Source organism: Anguilla rostrata, chromosome 13 (assembly GCF_018555375.3).
Source record: "Anguilla rostrata isolate EN2019 chromosome 13, ASM1855537v3, whole genome shotgun sequence".
Taxonomy (NCBI): Eukaryota; Metazoa; Chordata; class Actinopteri; order Anguilliformes; family Anguillidae; genus Anguilla; species Anguilla rostrata.
Window position 1 is genome coordinate 16669494 of NC_057945.1, and position 15857 is coordinate 16685350.

Here is a 15857-nt window from a genome sequence, read left to right on the forward strand (position 1 = left end):
GCTAAATTTTGCCCCTCGCTCTAGCAGGGAAAGGCAGGAGTTGGTGGGGGGGGGGATGGGGGGCTCAAACCGACAGAAAGCAAAATCTTAAACCCGTCGTGTTGGAAAGGACACCACTCAATTACACCTTCCAGGGCTGCACATAAAAGACTGGGGCTGGTGGGGTGGGGGGTGATGGGGGGGTTGGGTGGTGGGGGGAGAGAATAGAATGACTGGGGGATGGGAGAGGAGCAGGACAATACTCTTTCTGCTTGCTATTCATTAGCACTGAAGAGAAGCCTGGACCAGGCCAGGCCGTACCTTAAAGGACCAGTGAGCACATACCCCCGCCCCCAACCCCCCCAGCCCTCCCTGTCACTGTCTACTCCTGATGAGGACCAATATATTACAGGCAGATTGCGCCCCGGGCTCTCAATCGCCACCAATCAGAGGCGGCCAATCACAGCGCGCCCCCCCTCTGACAGTCGGTGACCCCCCGCTAACCGCGCGGCCCGGCGTGCATACACAAACGAGGAGCCGACGGGGGGGGATGCTCCCTGCTCAAAATACAGAGCCCTGTCTGGCTGTCACAACGAACATCGAGAAGCATGAGCCATCAGAGCACGGTAACAGATATGGGCTTAGGAAACAGTTTGTCTATCACCTTTCGTTTAAAAAAAATTGGAACAGGCTTGGTTGCGATCGGTATCTACGAGGGAGGGAGCTCCTGGTAGGCGGAGCCGAGGAGGATGGGAGAGTGATGAGTGACAGAAATAATTGGGAGGCGTGTAGACGTGTGGTAATGAGGTATCATTAACCCCTCTCTGACACCGGCAACGGGCTTACTTAGTGACAGACGAGAAGAGGGAGATGATGCGCTGGCTGAGCGAAGCTAGCATAACGGCGCGAAGCTAGCATAACGACGCAAAGCTAGCATAACGACGCAAAGCTAGCATAACGACGCAAAGCTAGCACAACGACGCGAAGCTAGCATACCGACCGACAGGAGCTCGCTGGCGTTCTCCGTGACTCGAGTGAAAGCTGAACCGTACGGAGAGGGGGGGAAGGAAGGGTGCTAATTATCTTTGGTCCCGATGACCGAAACGCCATCGTCCAAACAATGGGCCAGGGATCGTGATGAGTCACAGGCCTGAGATCAGCACACACACAGGAGACTACGAAAACAATCTGAAATGATCAGATACTCAGCCAACCTAACCCACAACCCTTTAACACATACGGCAAATGGATAACAAACTGACCTTCTCTGAGTTTTCAGAATTAGGCACAGAAATACAACTTTTCAGCTCAATGATAAAGACTTAGAGTCCAGCCACGCTTTTTGTTGTTCTTGTTTTTCCGTTTCAGTGCTCAGCTCTAAGTGACCTTGAACTTTGTGGCTTTCGCGCGAGGCGGAGAGAGTGGCGGAATGTAAACAGCGCTCCGCTGGGCAGAGCGGGACACGCGGGGGCGGGGAGACCAGTCCGCCCGGGTCAGATGGCGGGATTCGTGGGCTCCGTACCTGTCTGTCGGTGAGGGTGTAGATGTGCTGCTGGTCCGGGCTGAAGAGCAGGTCTCTCAGGATGGGCCCCCCCTCGCTCACCAGCACGTTCTCGTACAGCAGGGCCGGCTGGCTGGGGTTCGCCGAGTTCACCAGGATCTGAAACGCACAGGGGCCACACCGTCAGTCCTCCCGCTGCCACCCGGGGGTCCACCGCACACCAAACAAGCGGGGTGTGGTAGTCACGGCACTGATAACGCACCTGTTAAACGCAGGCGTTATCTCACTGCTGCATCGGCATGGCAGCATGACAAAGCGGTCATAAACACCTCAGTGACAAACGAAAAGAATAAGGCTGCCCGTCTAATCTCATCACACACACACGCAAACACACACGCACAGACGCACGTGCACACACACACACATACACGTGCACGCTCAGTTGTAAAATGAAGACAGAGTGTTTGCATTGTGTGTTTTCTACGCGCCTGCGCTCTCTGGAGCTGAAATGGGCTGTGGGAGCAGCCAGGGCTGGCTGGGCTCCACGCTCGCCGACGCCTGCGGACTCCCGGGCACCGCAACATCCATCTCCCCCCATCGCCCGGCGCCGCCGCCCCAATTTCACCTCACATGAGGGGCCAGGGGCCCAGACCGAGCAAACGAGCCGGGGGGGGGGACCGAGCGGCTTCCCGCTCATGAGCCAGCGACTGGGCAGCAGCCGGAGTATTAAAGTTTCATCAAAAAAACCACAGACACCAGATCAGGCGAATAAGCAAATGTGACACAAAACCAGCGCCTCGATGGTCGAACCCGCCGGGGGGGGACGGCAGCCTCTGTCTAACAGTCGGCGAAAAGACTTCAGTTCGGTGGAGATTAGACCACGTGAACACGGACCAGCGAGTCCTGGAGGAACGACCGTTAAACCTTTCCAGCGAGAGGAGGACGCCGAGAACGCCACCGAAGGCGAGCTTCGCCACCGAACGCGCCCGGCTGCGGAACGTCCCGGAACACCGCTCTGTCCCCCCCCCCCGGGTTCTGTAAGGGAACAGGCTCCGTGTGACCCGAGGGCCTGTCCAATCCCCAGCCGGCCTCCTCAGCCAACGCCCCTGCAGAGCTAAGGACCCGGGAAATAACACAGCCGTTTAACGCGTGCCTGTATTTAAGGAGAGGAGGGTTATGGCTATCCCTCTTCAGCAAACGGACCTTGGACAATAAAGCGCCCCCTCCCCGCCCACCCCTCCCGCCACCACCCCCACCCCCGTCCTCACTGCAGCCGATGCAAGGTCAGGGGACTGCAGCCTCCCCACGCCCCTTTACTCCAGAGCCTAATGATGTGCTCAGCCTGGCGTAGGCCCTCGCTGATTAACGACTGCGCCACTCGGGGTGAACGGCGGACCGCGTCGCTGCGGCTACACCGCCGGCTCCCCGACACCGCCGGCTCTGATGAAGAGGGCTCGGGCACGGCAGACCGGCGAGGACCCGGGGTGGGGGGGGGGGCGGCGGGGTGGCACTGCCTAATCTGCCTCCGCCGCGGGGAGCAGAGGGGGCAGCTGCGAAGGAACACATTTCGCCCGTTTGTTTATTTATTTAGGAGCAGATGACTGCGGCATGATGCCCTCTCCTTCCCCGCGCGCTCGCGATGGGGCGTGGCCTCTCGGAGCGCAAGCGGTGCCGTTACCATGGATACAGCGTAACCACGCCCCCCCAGCAGAGCTGATATGAAACCGGATGGTATCAGGAGGCGGGTGGGCGCTCTGGAGCTCTGCCAGGCACAGCGAGGTTCTGCGGTTTGGGGAGGAACACAGGCAGAGATCACTCTCACAGCCGGGCCTGCGGTGGGACGCTCCACTGAGCTAACACCAGCCAGGGCAGCCATGCAGTGCTGCCCACACCGGCCCCTCTCCTGTTATCATTCACACAGAACACCTGCCAATGAAGCCAGGGCTGACCCAGAACAGCCCCAACAGGAAGTGACCTCTCTCAGTTTCCCCGCGTGCTTTCGTTTCAGAACGGCGCTCAGGGACCGTGCGGCCGACAGCAGGACGGACCCCCAAGTCGCTCCGTATCCAGGGCGGTTCCGGCGCTGACGACGGGCCCTCCTCCTGAAGCAGACCGGACGCGGCGTCGGAGGGGAATTAGAGAGGCGGTCCATCAGGACGCTCGTTTCCCCCTCGCCCCTAAAAGCGAGCGGGCGCTCCCTCTGCCGTCGCATCAGCTGGCGGATTCGCTCGCTGGTCGCTCGTGCGGCTGCTCCTTTGGCTGGACGCCCGCGGCCCCTCAGAGATGGGCTGCGCGGAAGATGAAGTGCGGCAGCAAAACAAAAATACATTTAATCCCCCTCCCCCCAGCTCCCCCACAACCCCCCCCCCACCCCCAGCCTCCCTCCTCGCACACAGGCGACTCCTCCAGGCGGGTGCAGCGAGCGGCGCTGCTGTTCCTGGAGAACGCGCGGCGCTGTACCGCGGCCAGGCCTCACACCGGCAGGCAGCCGCGGGCCGTGGCTCAGTCCAGCGCGTCGCTGGGTTTGGCCGCGGCCCTCGCTGCAGGGAGGACGCCGGGAGGCTCAGTGCCCAAATCTTAACTGGAAACTGACTAGCCGCTGATCTGAGTAGCACAGAAATGGGTTTTTTGGGGTTTTTTTCTGCTCTGTTCAGAGGGACTCGTGCTCAGGACATAAGTGCTACCGGAGTAATGCGAGCGATGTGCCAGGTCCAGTGCTAGAGCCGTAATGGCTCCTGTTTCACCGAGCCCTAATGGCTGTCCATCCATATGGGCTCGCCCAGGGAGACTCAGTCCAACAGGTCTCCAGTGCGCAGGCTTGTTTGTAACCAGCTCCATACCGTCCCATCCCGGCCCCCCAGATGTACCCCCCCATCCCCCCCGACCCCGCGGAGTTGTCCACGCAGAGAATATATCCAGCGTGAGGAGGAGGAGTGTATACTCCAGGGATTCGAGCGTGCCAAAGGGAGAAAGGGAGGCGGCCCGCGCCCCTGCAGCAGGGGTCCCAAACTCCGGCCCCGCAGGGCTGCAGCGTCTGCAGGTCATTCGCAGTTTCTCTTCAGTCAGCAGGCAATTAGGGCCTCCAGAACAAGGTGTGCAAACTCTTCGGCCAATCAGTGACCTTAATCACACAGGAAACCAGCAGGCACTGCGGCCTTCCAGGACTGGGGTTGGACACCCTCGGTGTACAGTAAGGACCCCCACCAACCTGCCAACGGCATTAAAGCACTTGACAGACCAGAGTTTGTGCACAGGTGTGAAAGCTTAAAAAAGGAGAGAGAGACCTTTCGTTTTTTTAAATCTTTTTTTAAATCATTCCATTAATCTATTTTTCATTTATATCATTGAGATTAAAATCTCTTTTCCAAGAGATACCTGTTCAGGAGACAGCGGTCACACACTCGCGCCCTTTCAAACTCAGCGTGAGAGCACCAGAGTGAGACTCACACAGCTCACTTCCTAAGCTCCCAGAAACCCACTCTCTACCTGCGCTGCCTCCTCCGCGCTGACGAAACAGAGCGCGGGAGGGGCTCCTCGCGCGGGACGCAGACGGGCGTGGCCCCCCCCACCCCCGAGCGCCGGTGCTCCTCTCTCCAAACGGGCCCCCGCTGAGCCCAAATCAGCACAGCGCAATCAAACCCCAGTTGTTGGAAATCAGTTTATAGGAGGGATGGAAACATGGGCTGATTAAATCAAACACGGTTTGGGTTTTTTTGGGGGTTTTTTTTGCAGACGTGACTGGAATCCGGGTTAATTAAAGCGCCTCGGCTGGGGCCAACGCCGCCGTCGAGCGGGTCCGTTTCCACGCGCCTCGCGCCGAAGGCGGGGGTCCAATCGATGAGGCGAAGGGTCGATGGCGGCGCGGTGTTCGATACTGCACCCCCCCCCCCCCCGTTCTCCCGGCTATTATCACCCGCTAACTTCCGCAGAGACGCGGGGACTCGTTTATGCATCTCTCTGAGGAAAACAATATCACGCAATAACAGCGTGCCTTTTCCCCCTGACCAAAGCGCCCTGATCGATTCCAATCAGACTCCGCCACACAGCCGTTAAATTATAAGGCTGACAGTGCGCTCCTTCAGATCTGTATTTTACAGATTACACGACAGCCCTGCACGCCTGTATTTAAAAGCTGGTTTAGAAGCCAAGGAAACGTGCGTTTTAACTGAGAGATAGTCAGAAAACAAAGAGTTAGTTGATGGTGACATCAACATTGACATCAACATTAACTCAATGTTTAACATGAACTCGGGAGAAACTTTCCCCAAAAATTCCTCATGTTTTCATGTGATGATTCAGAGAGTAATAAGGTCAGTTATAAATCATTAAAACGAGCACAAGTCTGGCCCTGGTAAAACCACAGCGTGATAAGTCGCAGTACAACCGTTGGCAAATCCAAAATCTTTTGCAAGACTCTAAACTGATAGTTGCTTTCAAATTAATCAAACAACTGAAAGAAAAAAAGAAAAATATTTAATATCCTTAACTATTTTTTAAAATTATTTTGAGCATTTGGTCTTCGTGCAAAGCACCATTATGAATTATTATGCACTTTGTCCCAGAACAATGTCGGCACGTTGTTCTGTTCTGAGAACGTCGCAAAAAAAAAACAGAAACTAGATTTTGTGATCAAATAATGAAACCAAACAATAACAACTTTCCATAATCTGGAAGTAGAGTCCAGACCATGTGACAGTAGAGACCCTGGGGCTGCTTTGGATCGGTCATCGTTACAAAGCACTGGATACAGTCAGAACAACAGGGCGAATGATGGGCCTGGATGGGTGTAACAGACCAGTCTCGTTATTATACGAGCATCATCACATACATGAGCATTGTCATGACCTGAGTTGGCCATCATTTGTCAGAGAGCAATGCCAGGAGCTCTTAATGGCCATCCAGTGATCAAGCAACAGAACAAAAAATGATCATCGTATTAATCACCATCCCCAGGGTGCGGCCAATGCAAAGCAGACCCCCCCCCCAACCCCAACCCCCCCAGCCCGTGTCTCTGTGGGCACCACAGGTTCAGATATGAATAAGACGCAGGCTGGCTTGGCGCAGGAGACAGATATGAATAAACATGATTCTAAAGGAGACCCCCCCACCCCCCCCAGATCAGCGCAACATCTGCTCCCCGGCCTCAGAAGCCGTGAGCGCATCAGAGCGCTGGTGTCAGACGGGCGCTTCGAGCCGGGGGGGTCGGGCGGGGGGGGGGCCCTCTGACTTCAGGGATCGCCCGGGACGTCTCCGCTCCGCCCTTTAATCTTTTCGGGGGCCTTGACGGGTAGATTTTAACAGCAGCCGGCGCGCAGCCACCCCCCCCTCACCCCCCCCCCCACCCCCCGGTCCCGCCGCTACATGGCTCCTCCGCGGCGCGGGGGCACTTGACATAACTAGGCCTCGCCGCGCATAATGAGCAGGCCGGGCTCCTCCCTTTGATGCGCCGGGCCATTGAAGTGGAGATCAGCTGGAGATCAGTCTGCTTCAGAACAATCGGCCCGCGTGATTAATGAGAGCGGAAAGGCCGCCAGCGGCCGCCACCAGTCCCCGGATCTGGGGGAGAGCGCCACGACCGTGAGGGCGGCGGGCAGCAGCACCGCGCACTTATTCCTATTCTTGCGTCGACGCTCGTTGCGCTCTTATTCTTATTCTTCCGTCGGCCTGTGTCGCTGCTCGTCGCGCTCTTATTCTGGGGCGCAGAGCCGGGTTGGATAAGCGCACAGAAGCGCGGGAGAGCAGCGGCCCGCGGCGTTGGGGCTCGTGCAGGGCTCCCCCTGGGAGGCGCAGCTCGGAGAGATCCTGAGGGTTATTGTAAAACTAATTACAAACACTAACGGGCCGGGAGAGAGATGATTAACTCAGATTGTGCACTTGATACGAGTGTGATGAGGCCGAGAGCAGAAATCACATTCTTTTCTTTTTTTTTCCCACCCCGCGTGGCGGGAGGAGAAAATTTGATTTCAGATGGAGGTCAGCCGAGGAGGCGTGGCGAAGGTCGGCAGGTGGAGAGCGGCGAGCGAGAGGAGCCGAATCCGATGCGGCCGATAAGCGCTCGCTGGCCCCCGAGCCGCACCCTCCTGCGCTAGCCGGACCTTCCCATCGAGTGAAGCGCACCCCCCCTCACCTCCAGCACACTCGCCACCATCAGATAAGCCGCCACGCTCCTCACAGTTATTTTAGCTAATGTTACAGCAGCTCCTCCTGTTCACTCAGCGATGGAAGCCTTCCACTCTGGGGTACGCCTCCCTCCTTCACAGACAGAGCAGAGGCGCGCTGTCAGCTCTGAAACTCCGCGGCCACTCCACCGTGTTTGAGCTCACTGTCTACGGTTTGGTTTCAGGCATGAAAATATGATGCGATGAGGACGTTTATTTTCCCATTCTGAGCAGAGGGGCCCGTTCGCTTGGAGACCATCTGAAGCGGGTGTGCTGTAAAAACGGGTCGCCCCGCACGCGTCCCAGGTGGAGGAGAAAAAGGGGGTACTGTATGTGTGAGGCGAGGGGGACGCGTGGACAGATGGTCGGACCGCAGCGCTGCAGAAGGGTTCTGGCTAATCTTCTGCCCCCCTCAGTGTGACAGGACGGGGTCCCGCGGCGGCAGCCTCTGCCGGGTCCCCGGTTTTTGTTTCCGTAACCCCGGTCAGAGAAGCCTCACTCCCAACGGCTCTTCATCTTCACTGCCACTTCCCCACACACTCACCCCACCCACTCACCCCCACCCCCGGTCATGGAAGCATCAGAGGGCATTCCTCCTTTATCTTTTCTTTCAATCTCCTTCCATCTACCCCCCCGTCCTTTCCTTTCCACTTCCCTCGTTCCGGGCGCACCCCAGCGGTCCAGCAGGACGGGCCGGGAGGGCGAACCCCAGACGCCAGCTTTCCAGACAGCGGGGTGGCTGAAAACCTCCACCCCCCCCCCCCCCCCGTTTGTCAGGACCGGAGCGGTTGAGACACGCTTTCCTATAAACTCACCTCAGCCCACTCAGCTGGTAACTAGGCCAAGAGAAACCGCAGACAAGGGAGAAAACCTCACAGACACACAGTGAAGCACAGCACTCACACAGGGCAGAGTCTCCACCACAGACACAGAATCCCACGAAGACACGCATCCACACACAGGAAGCAGGTCATCCACAAGACACAGTCACTCCACACACAGGAAGCACACAGTCACTCCACACACAGGAGACAGTCACTCACACACAGTGAGCCACATCACGCACACACAGGGCAATCATCCACGGAAGCACAGATCACTCCACACACAGGAAGCAAGAGCTCACACGGAACAGGCCTTTCACTAGTGACCCTTATTCACATATTCCACTCAGCAGGGGGAAAAAAAGCAAAACATTCTGACCACCATTTCCTCATAGTGTTCAAACGTGCACTAGGGACTGCTGGTCTGCGGTTTTTTTTTGTTTAATCCCCACATATTCTAAGGAAGATGAACCGGCTGTAGACATGCACCAGGCTTGGCTTATCAGACAGACTGAAGCCTCACATTGAACAACAGAAGACCTCTGGATACGCCCTCTTTATACCTCATAACAGCTAAGCAAAGGACTAGGGTTGTTCTGCATGCTCTGTTTTTGCATCTGAGGCCCATTCAAACATAACAGAACCACAAGTTTCTCTGCACCTGAACACTAATGCAAAAAAACTGAGATGCCTGATATATTTACCAGAAATATTACCAGTGTTTGTTTGCAGTCAAATCTGTATTATATTTGCCTAGTTATTACCGTTTTGATTGACACTACCTCCATGTTTCTGAAACGGTGCCGAGGCGTCATGGAATAGTCTGGAATGCTTTGCTGTGGTAACTGAGGTCAATATACTGCTTGCGATATCAGTTTGTTTTTGTCACAGAATCTATTTACGATACAGTCGTGATCTACAATCATTAGCACTTTTGCTACAGCACAGCTAACCTATGGACCCTAAACGTATGCTTATCACTCAACATCACTCTCGTACATGATATGATAATTAAAGTATCTCGACAGCCAATAGGGAACCACTCCTGACACACCAGCGGTTCCTGATCCAGTCCAGGGTAGAGATCCATTCGGATATCGGAAGCACAGACGCCGGAAAGGGACTCAGCGTCGCGAAAAACCGATTTGGTTCCTCGGCTGGAGCGGCACACCGGCGCTCAGGGGGTCAGCGTTATCTGAGGCCGCTCTCCTTCTCCAGCCGGGGGAGGGGGAATGAGGAGCGTTATCTCTCTCTCTCTCTCTCTCTCTCTCTCGCTCTCTCTCTCTCGCTCTCCCCCTCTCTCTCTCTCTCTCGCTCTCTCGCTCTCTCGCTCCCTCTCTCTCTCTCGGGTGGAACAGGCTCTCTCTGACACCGCTCAGCATATCTGCACCCTGAGCAGATGCAGCGCTATGGATGAATACTCCCGCCGCACGCCCCCCCCACCCCCACCCTCCCTCCCTCCCTCCCTCCCTCACTCGCTCGGCGGGAGCTAGACTGAGGAAATATAGGTCAGGCCTCTCCCAGAACAGAGCGCCTCTCTCCCCTTAAACAGTTATGGGGGGAAGGGGGGGGAGGGGGGGGAGAAACAGCGCGGTATGGAGTACTCCTCTTTCAGAGAGCGACGCGTCCGTGTTCTCGCGCTGAGGGAACTTGCCCGTGAGATCGCTTCTGAGGCGACGAGTCAACAAAGCTCTTGAAAAATGAGCCTGCTCTGGTTCCTATTGATTTCGAGAGGCTAGCTCCCCTACAAAAAAAACCCAAAAACAAAAGCAACAACCCAAAACAAAAAGCCAGTCGACGGAGCAGAAATGCGCCAGACCAGGCGTCCCGCTCGGCGGTGATGTAATAGCTTTCCTGCGGCACACGCGCGCTCTCTAACCCCGCGGCGGCGCTCGCGTTAGCGCCTGTGAAGGCGAGCGGGCGCAGCGGCGGCCGGCAGGACGCGGGGCGGGGTTTTGGTCTCTGACGACGTGACCGCGGATGACGTGAAGGTGGCGGAGAGGTAAAACTCCCCCTCCGCCTCGGGTTCAGCTACGCGAGGCGCAGGGGGGCTAATAAAAGCCCAGATTGTTTTCGGCACTCTGTTACTCTGTTAGAGGCACATAGGCAAGGAGGCTCTAAATCTGGAGAGGACAGAGAGAGAGAGAGAGAGAGCCCCAGAGACCCAAATCCTCAGGGTTGGAGGGGGGGGTGTGAGGGGACGTGGGGAGAGCGTCTACGGCTGCCAAAATAATCCCAGCGTAGCCGGCTCCCCGGACACTGTTGCCATAACGGAGCAGCAGAGCGTCTGTCCCAGGGGGTGGGGGACGCGCACCGACACTCAGTTCTAACAAAACAAGGGCGCTCGGGCGCGGGGGACAGGGGGCCAGGGGGACGGGGCCAGGGGCTGAGAGGCAGGCGGGGGAGAGACTCCGGGGGGGGAGGCGAAACGCGTGGCAAACAGACACCCCTTCCTCCCCCACGGGCGGTGCGAGCGATCGGGGGTCAGCGGGTACGCGCGGTAGGACCGGGGGGGGGGGGGGGTGAGGGTGGGGGGCTGCCAGTGAGCCCTAATGGTGGGGCGGGACGCTCGCTCTGCACCCAGACAGCGGCCCGGGCTCCTTCACAAAAACAAACAAACAGAGAAACAGCTGCTGTGGCCTCTCCGATCGGGCGGACAGCGGTAATGGCGGCCCGCGCGCCAGCTGGTTACCTGGACGATGTGCTGTGTGCTTCCCCCTTACCGCCCCTGTGAGGGCAGGCTGGGCCAGCAGGGTGTGGACACTGTCCAGGCACCGGGGTAGTGAAGGACTAGCGCTGTCATTATCCCCAGCATCGTCTGCAACAGGCCACTTCAGTCATGTGTGTGTGTGTGTGTGTGTGTATGAGCGTGTGAGCTTGTTTGCATGTGTGTGCTTGTGTGTGTGTATGTGTGCATGTGTGTGTGTGTGTATGTGTGCATGCGTGTGTGTCCGCGTGTATGTGTATGTGCATGTGTATGTGTGTGTGTTTGTGTGGTGTGTGTGTGGGCGTGTGTATGTGTGCATGTGTGTGTGTGTGTGTGCATGTGTGTGTGTGTATGTGTACGTGCGTATGTGCGTGTGTGTTTGTGTGCGTGTGTGCATGTGTGTGCGTGTGTGTGCGTGTGTGTATGTGCGTGTGTGTGTGTTTTCATTGACACGTGTCTGAATGAATGCAGCTCTGTTTACTCGTGTGTGAGCAGCAGAGAGAGCAGGGGAGCGGAGGCCTCTCCAGATCAGCCGTCGTTTTTTACGGTGCTGCTGCGCGGTCGCTGTAAAAAGGCTTGCGGGCGCACAGGAGGGCAGGGCCCAGCGGAGGGGCCCAGCGGAGGGGCCCAGCGGAGGGGCCCAGTGGAGGGGCCCAGCGGAGGGGCCCGTCCCACAGGGGCCCCGGCTGATAATGAAGTGGCAGACGGCGGAGAGACCTGAGCACAGCCGGCCTAGACCCCAGACCAGCACCGCCGCACGAGTACCCACAAGCCCCGGGCCTGGCCCGCTGCGGAGGACGGGGGGGGGGGGGCGGCTCCTTTTATCTGGCAGCGCGCGATAAGAGCTCCTGGCACGCTGCGGACCGGCCCGCTCGTACCCCACTCGCTTTGAGGGGGCGGAAATGAGGAGGAAGCAGGCGGAGCCTCCGTGACCGAGACCGCGGGGGGAGGGGCCACAAGCAGGAGCATCCAATCGCCCGGTCCGGACCTCGCCCGACCCAGTTTCTAAACCGCGAACGCAGCGGCCGAACCGTGCTCGCTGTGCTAAACGACCTGGCGCTCACCCTCCAGCCCCCGCCCAGAACCCGTCACAGTGGCCCCGCCCCCTCATTTGAAACGCTGGATCTGACAGGATCTGCAGCAGAGCGCCGCTCAGTGAGAGCAGGGTGAGGGAAACCGGCCTTCCAGATGTGCGAATGTTAATGATTAAAGACTGGAGCTGGCAGGAGCATGGGGCGCGGGGAGGAGGGGGGGGGAGAGAGAGAGGGATAGAGAGAGAGAGAGGAGAGAGAGAGAGAGAGAGAAGAGAGAGAGAGAGAGAGAGAGAGAGAGAGAGAGAGAGAGAGAGAGAGAGGGATAGAGAGGAGAGAGAGAGAGAGGAGAGGAGGGGGTGAGAGGCTGTGGGGTAATGAATGGTGCGGGCTCTCTCCGGGGCCTTTGTGCGGGGCTGTTGTTGCTCTGCACCCTTATCAGCCTGCCGAGGTGATTCATTCCCCGGCGCCTGGCGGAGCCGCGGAGAGCCAGGTTTACCGCGCGGCCGCCGCACTTCAAAGACGGCCGACTTATCTCCCCCAAACACACGCCCCTCACCCCCCCACCCCCCCACCCCACACTCCCGCACCCCCACCCAAACACCCGCCCCTCACCCCCTACCCCACACTCCCGCACCCCCACCACACCTTAACCCCCCCAACCGCACCCCTCCAGCGTTTAACCCTCTCAACACCCGCAGTGACAGACAGAGCACGCGCTGACTCTCATCTCTGATTGGATGCAGTGTGAGAGGAGACTCACTTGGCCCAAGCTCCAATGGAAGCTCCGAGTGTGAGTGCATCAGCTCCACATATGATGTAATGAATGCATAGACTTAAGTCGTGGGGAAGAGGGCCCGTGAACAGCGTTCCCATCAGCCTCGAGGTGGCAGAGCTGGGCCGTTCCGACTGCGCAAACTTCCCAGGGGCGTTCTGAATTTTGGGCAGCTGCATGGGCGGATCGGGAGCAGGGCAGCTGGGGGCCGGACGTGCGGCTAATGCGCCAGTGAGACCCCAGGATGCCCGAGGCGCTCGGCCTCAAACGCCGTCACCCGCCACGGGTCCATCCCTCCTTGTTCCAGCTCTCCTTTCAAAAAAGTCACCAGCCCCACCTGAGCCCACCCTCCCCCCACAGCCAGTGTCTTTTCAGAAGCTCCAAAGTCAGAGCGGACGGGTAAGCGCCCCATTCAGACGCCTCCCAGTCAATCGACGGCCCTGTCCCCCCCCCCCCGACATCACGGGGGCCGCAGTAAAGCATGTACCCACCTTTCAGTCCTGTAAAAAAATAATTTAAAAAGGTCACTAATGCAGCCACTCAGCAAACAGTGGCTAGGAAGGCCCAAAAGGTCAGGGAGAGGGAATTAGCTGACATTAATTCAGAGGTATTCATTATATCCCATTCAGCACCGACAGCCCAGCCCCCGCCTCGATCCATAAAACACAGCCAATGCGCAGCAGGACAGGAGTGATTGATGGGGATATGGAATTATACACGCAGTAATGCACTGAAATTAATCTGTATCCTATGGTACACTTGTGCGTCTCAAACGCTTCCGACGCAATTACTTTGAGATGGGGATTAATGGGGTGGAGGGGAGGCTGCGGTGACCCTTCCGGCCAGCAGAGGGAGCCCTGCCGTTCCTCGAGCCTTTTTACCTTGAACTGCGTCTTGGCTGCCGCGCACAGTCAAGGCCTGACAAATTAAAACTATCTATCAACATTATGGCTTTTAATCCACATGTTCACTGTAAACATCTATTTATTACGCCTTCTATCTCAATCTCTTTTAAACAGGATACAACCTTTTCAGCTCGCACCAAATTAAACATCTCCTCTGATTTGGACAGGAAGTAATTTGAAATGGAGTGCTTTTCATTTTAGCGCGTACATTCCAAATGAACCTAAATGAATCTTCCGTCGCATATTCCGGCTCGCCGGCAGCGAGCGGATTCGAAGATGGCAGGATGCAGGGTCTGAAAAACCCACGTCAGCCGCTCAATAGCCAATTAGCCCTTTATGCTGGGAGGAAAGCGGAGCGATCAGCAGTGCTAACGCGCGTAACCCCGCTCTCGATAAGATCGGGCGGAGCGGGGAAAAACACAGCCCGAGCGTCAATACAGGCGCCCGCTTCCAGGAGCCGCGCGAGAGACGGATCGAGCCAATCGGAATGCTAGCGGGCGCAAAAGCGCCAGGCGAGGCACTATTCCACATTTGTCAGAGGTGCTGATGGGAAATAAAGTCCCCGGCCGGTTTAAAGCCGTTCTGTAACCCGAGCCCCTGGACCGTTTCCCCAGCGGCGTGACCCTCGCTCAGCCTCTCGTAGCTCATGAAGCTCCGCGCGCTAACAGACCCAGCCCTGATTTGGGGGCGAGACTAACGGCCGGGCGGGCGCTCCGCTGCGCGTCTGGAGCAGCTGCTGACAGGGCAGCGACGCTCCCACATTCGTTCTGGGTGTCGGGTTCCCCCCCCCGTCATAAATCCGCTCATGACATCAACCTTGAGAACCTCCAGGCCACTGTGGTCGCCTCCAGATGCTGAGGCAATACAGAGCTGTCACCCTGAATCCCACTTCCATTAGAGAGACAAAGAGGCGCGTTTCAACACCCACACCCTTCTCACACACACACACGTATACACACATATACACACACATATACACATACACACACACACTCACACACATATACACACATATACACACACACACACATATACACATACACACACACACTCACACACACACCCTTCTCACACACACACACTTATACACACACACGCGCACACACTCACCCACACCCCTCTCACACACACACACACACACACTCACACACACCCCTCTCACACACACACACACACACTCACACACACCCCCTCACACACACACACACACACCTCACACACACCCTCTCACACACACAACACACCACTCCCCAACCCCTCTCCACACACACACACACACTCACACACACCCTTCTCACACACACACACATATACACATATACACACACACACACACATATACACATACACACACACTACACACACACACATCACACACTCACACACATATACACACACACTCACACACACTCACACACACACACTCATATACACACATATACACACACACTCACACACACGTATACACACTCACACACACACACACCCACACCCTTCTCACACACGCACACATATACACACATATACACACACACTCACACACATATACACACACACACTCACACACACACACACACACACACACACACACACATATACACACACACTCACACACATATACACACACACTCACACACACTCGCACACACATATACACACACATTCACACACACACTCGCACACACATATACACGCACACTCACACACATATACACACACACATGTACACACACTCACACACACACACACACGCACACACACACATGAACACGCATGGACACACATATGCACACACAAGCGCATGTACACAGACACACACACATTCAAGCGCATCTACACAGACGTACGCGCTCACACAAACACACACACGGACACACAAGCACGTCTACGTGCACACACACACTAAGGGGATGCACACCACAAGTGGGGAAAGCCTGAGGGTTGGTTCTGTTGAAGGAAGGAAAAATTAACCCAATT

At 56.8% G+C, this 15857-nt stretch overlaps 1 protein-coding gene across 2 annotated transcripts in view; it reads right to left on the reverse strand.

Annotated features, from left to right (window-relative positions):
* LOC135238318 (plexin-A1-like) overlaps positions 1–15857 on the reverse strand; it is a 231062-nt gene that overhangs the window by 121216 nt on the left and 93989 nt on the right. For both annotated transcript variants that reach the window (XM_064306102.1, XM_064306101.1), the window contains exon 4: positions 1502–1639. In XM_064306102.1, the coding sequence (XP_064162172.1) occupies positions 1502–1639 (138 nt within the window). The remainder of the gene's footprint in view (positions 1–1501; positions 1640–15857) is intronic.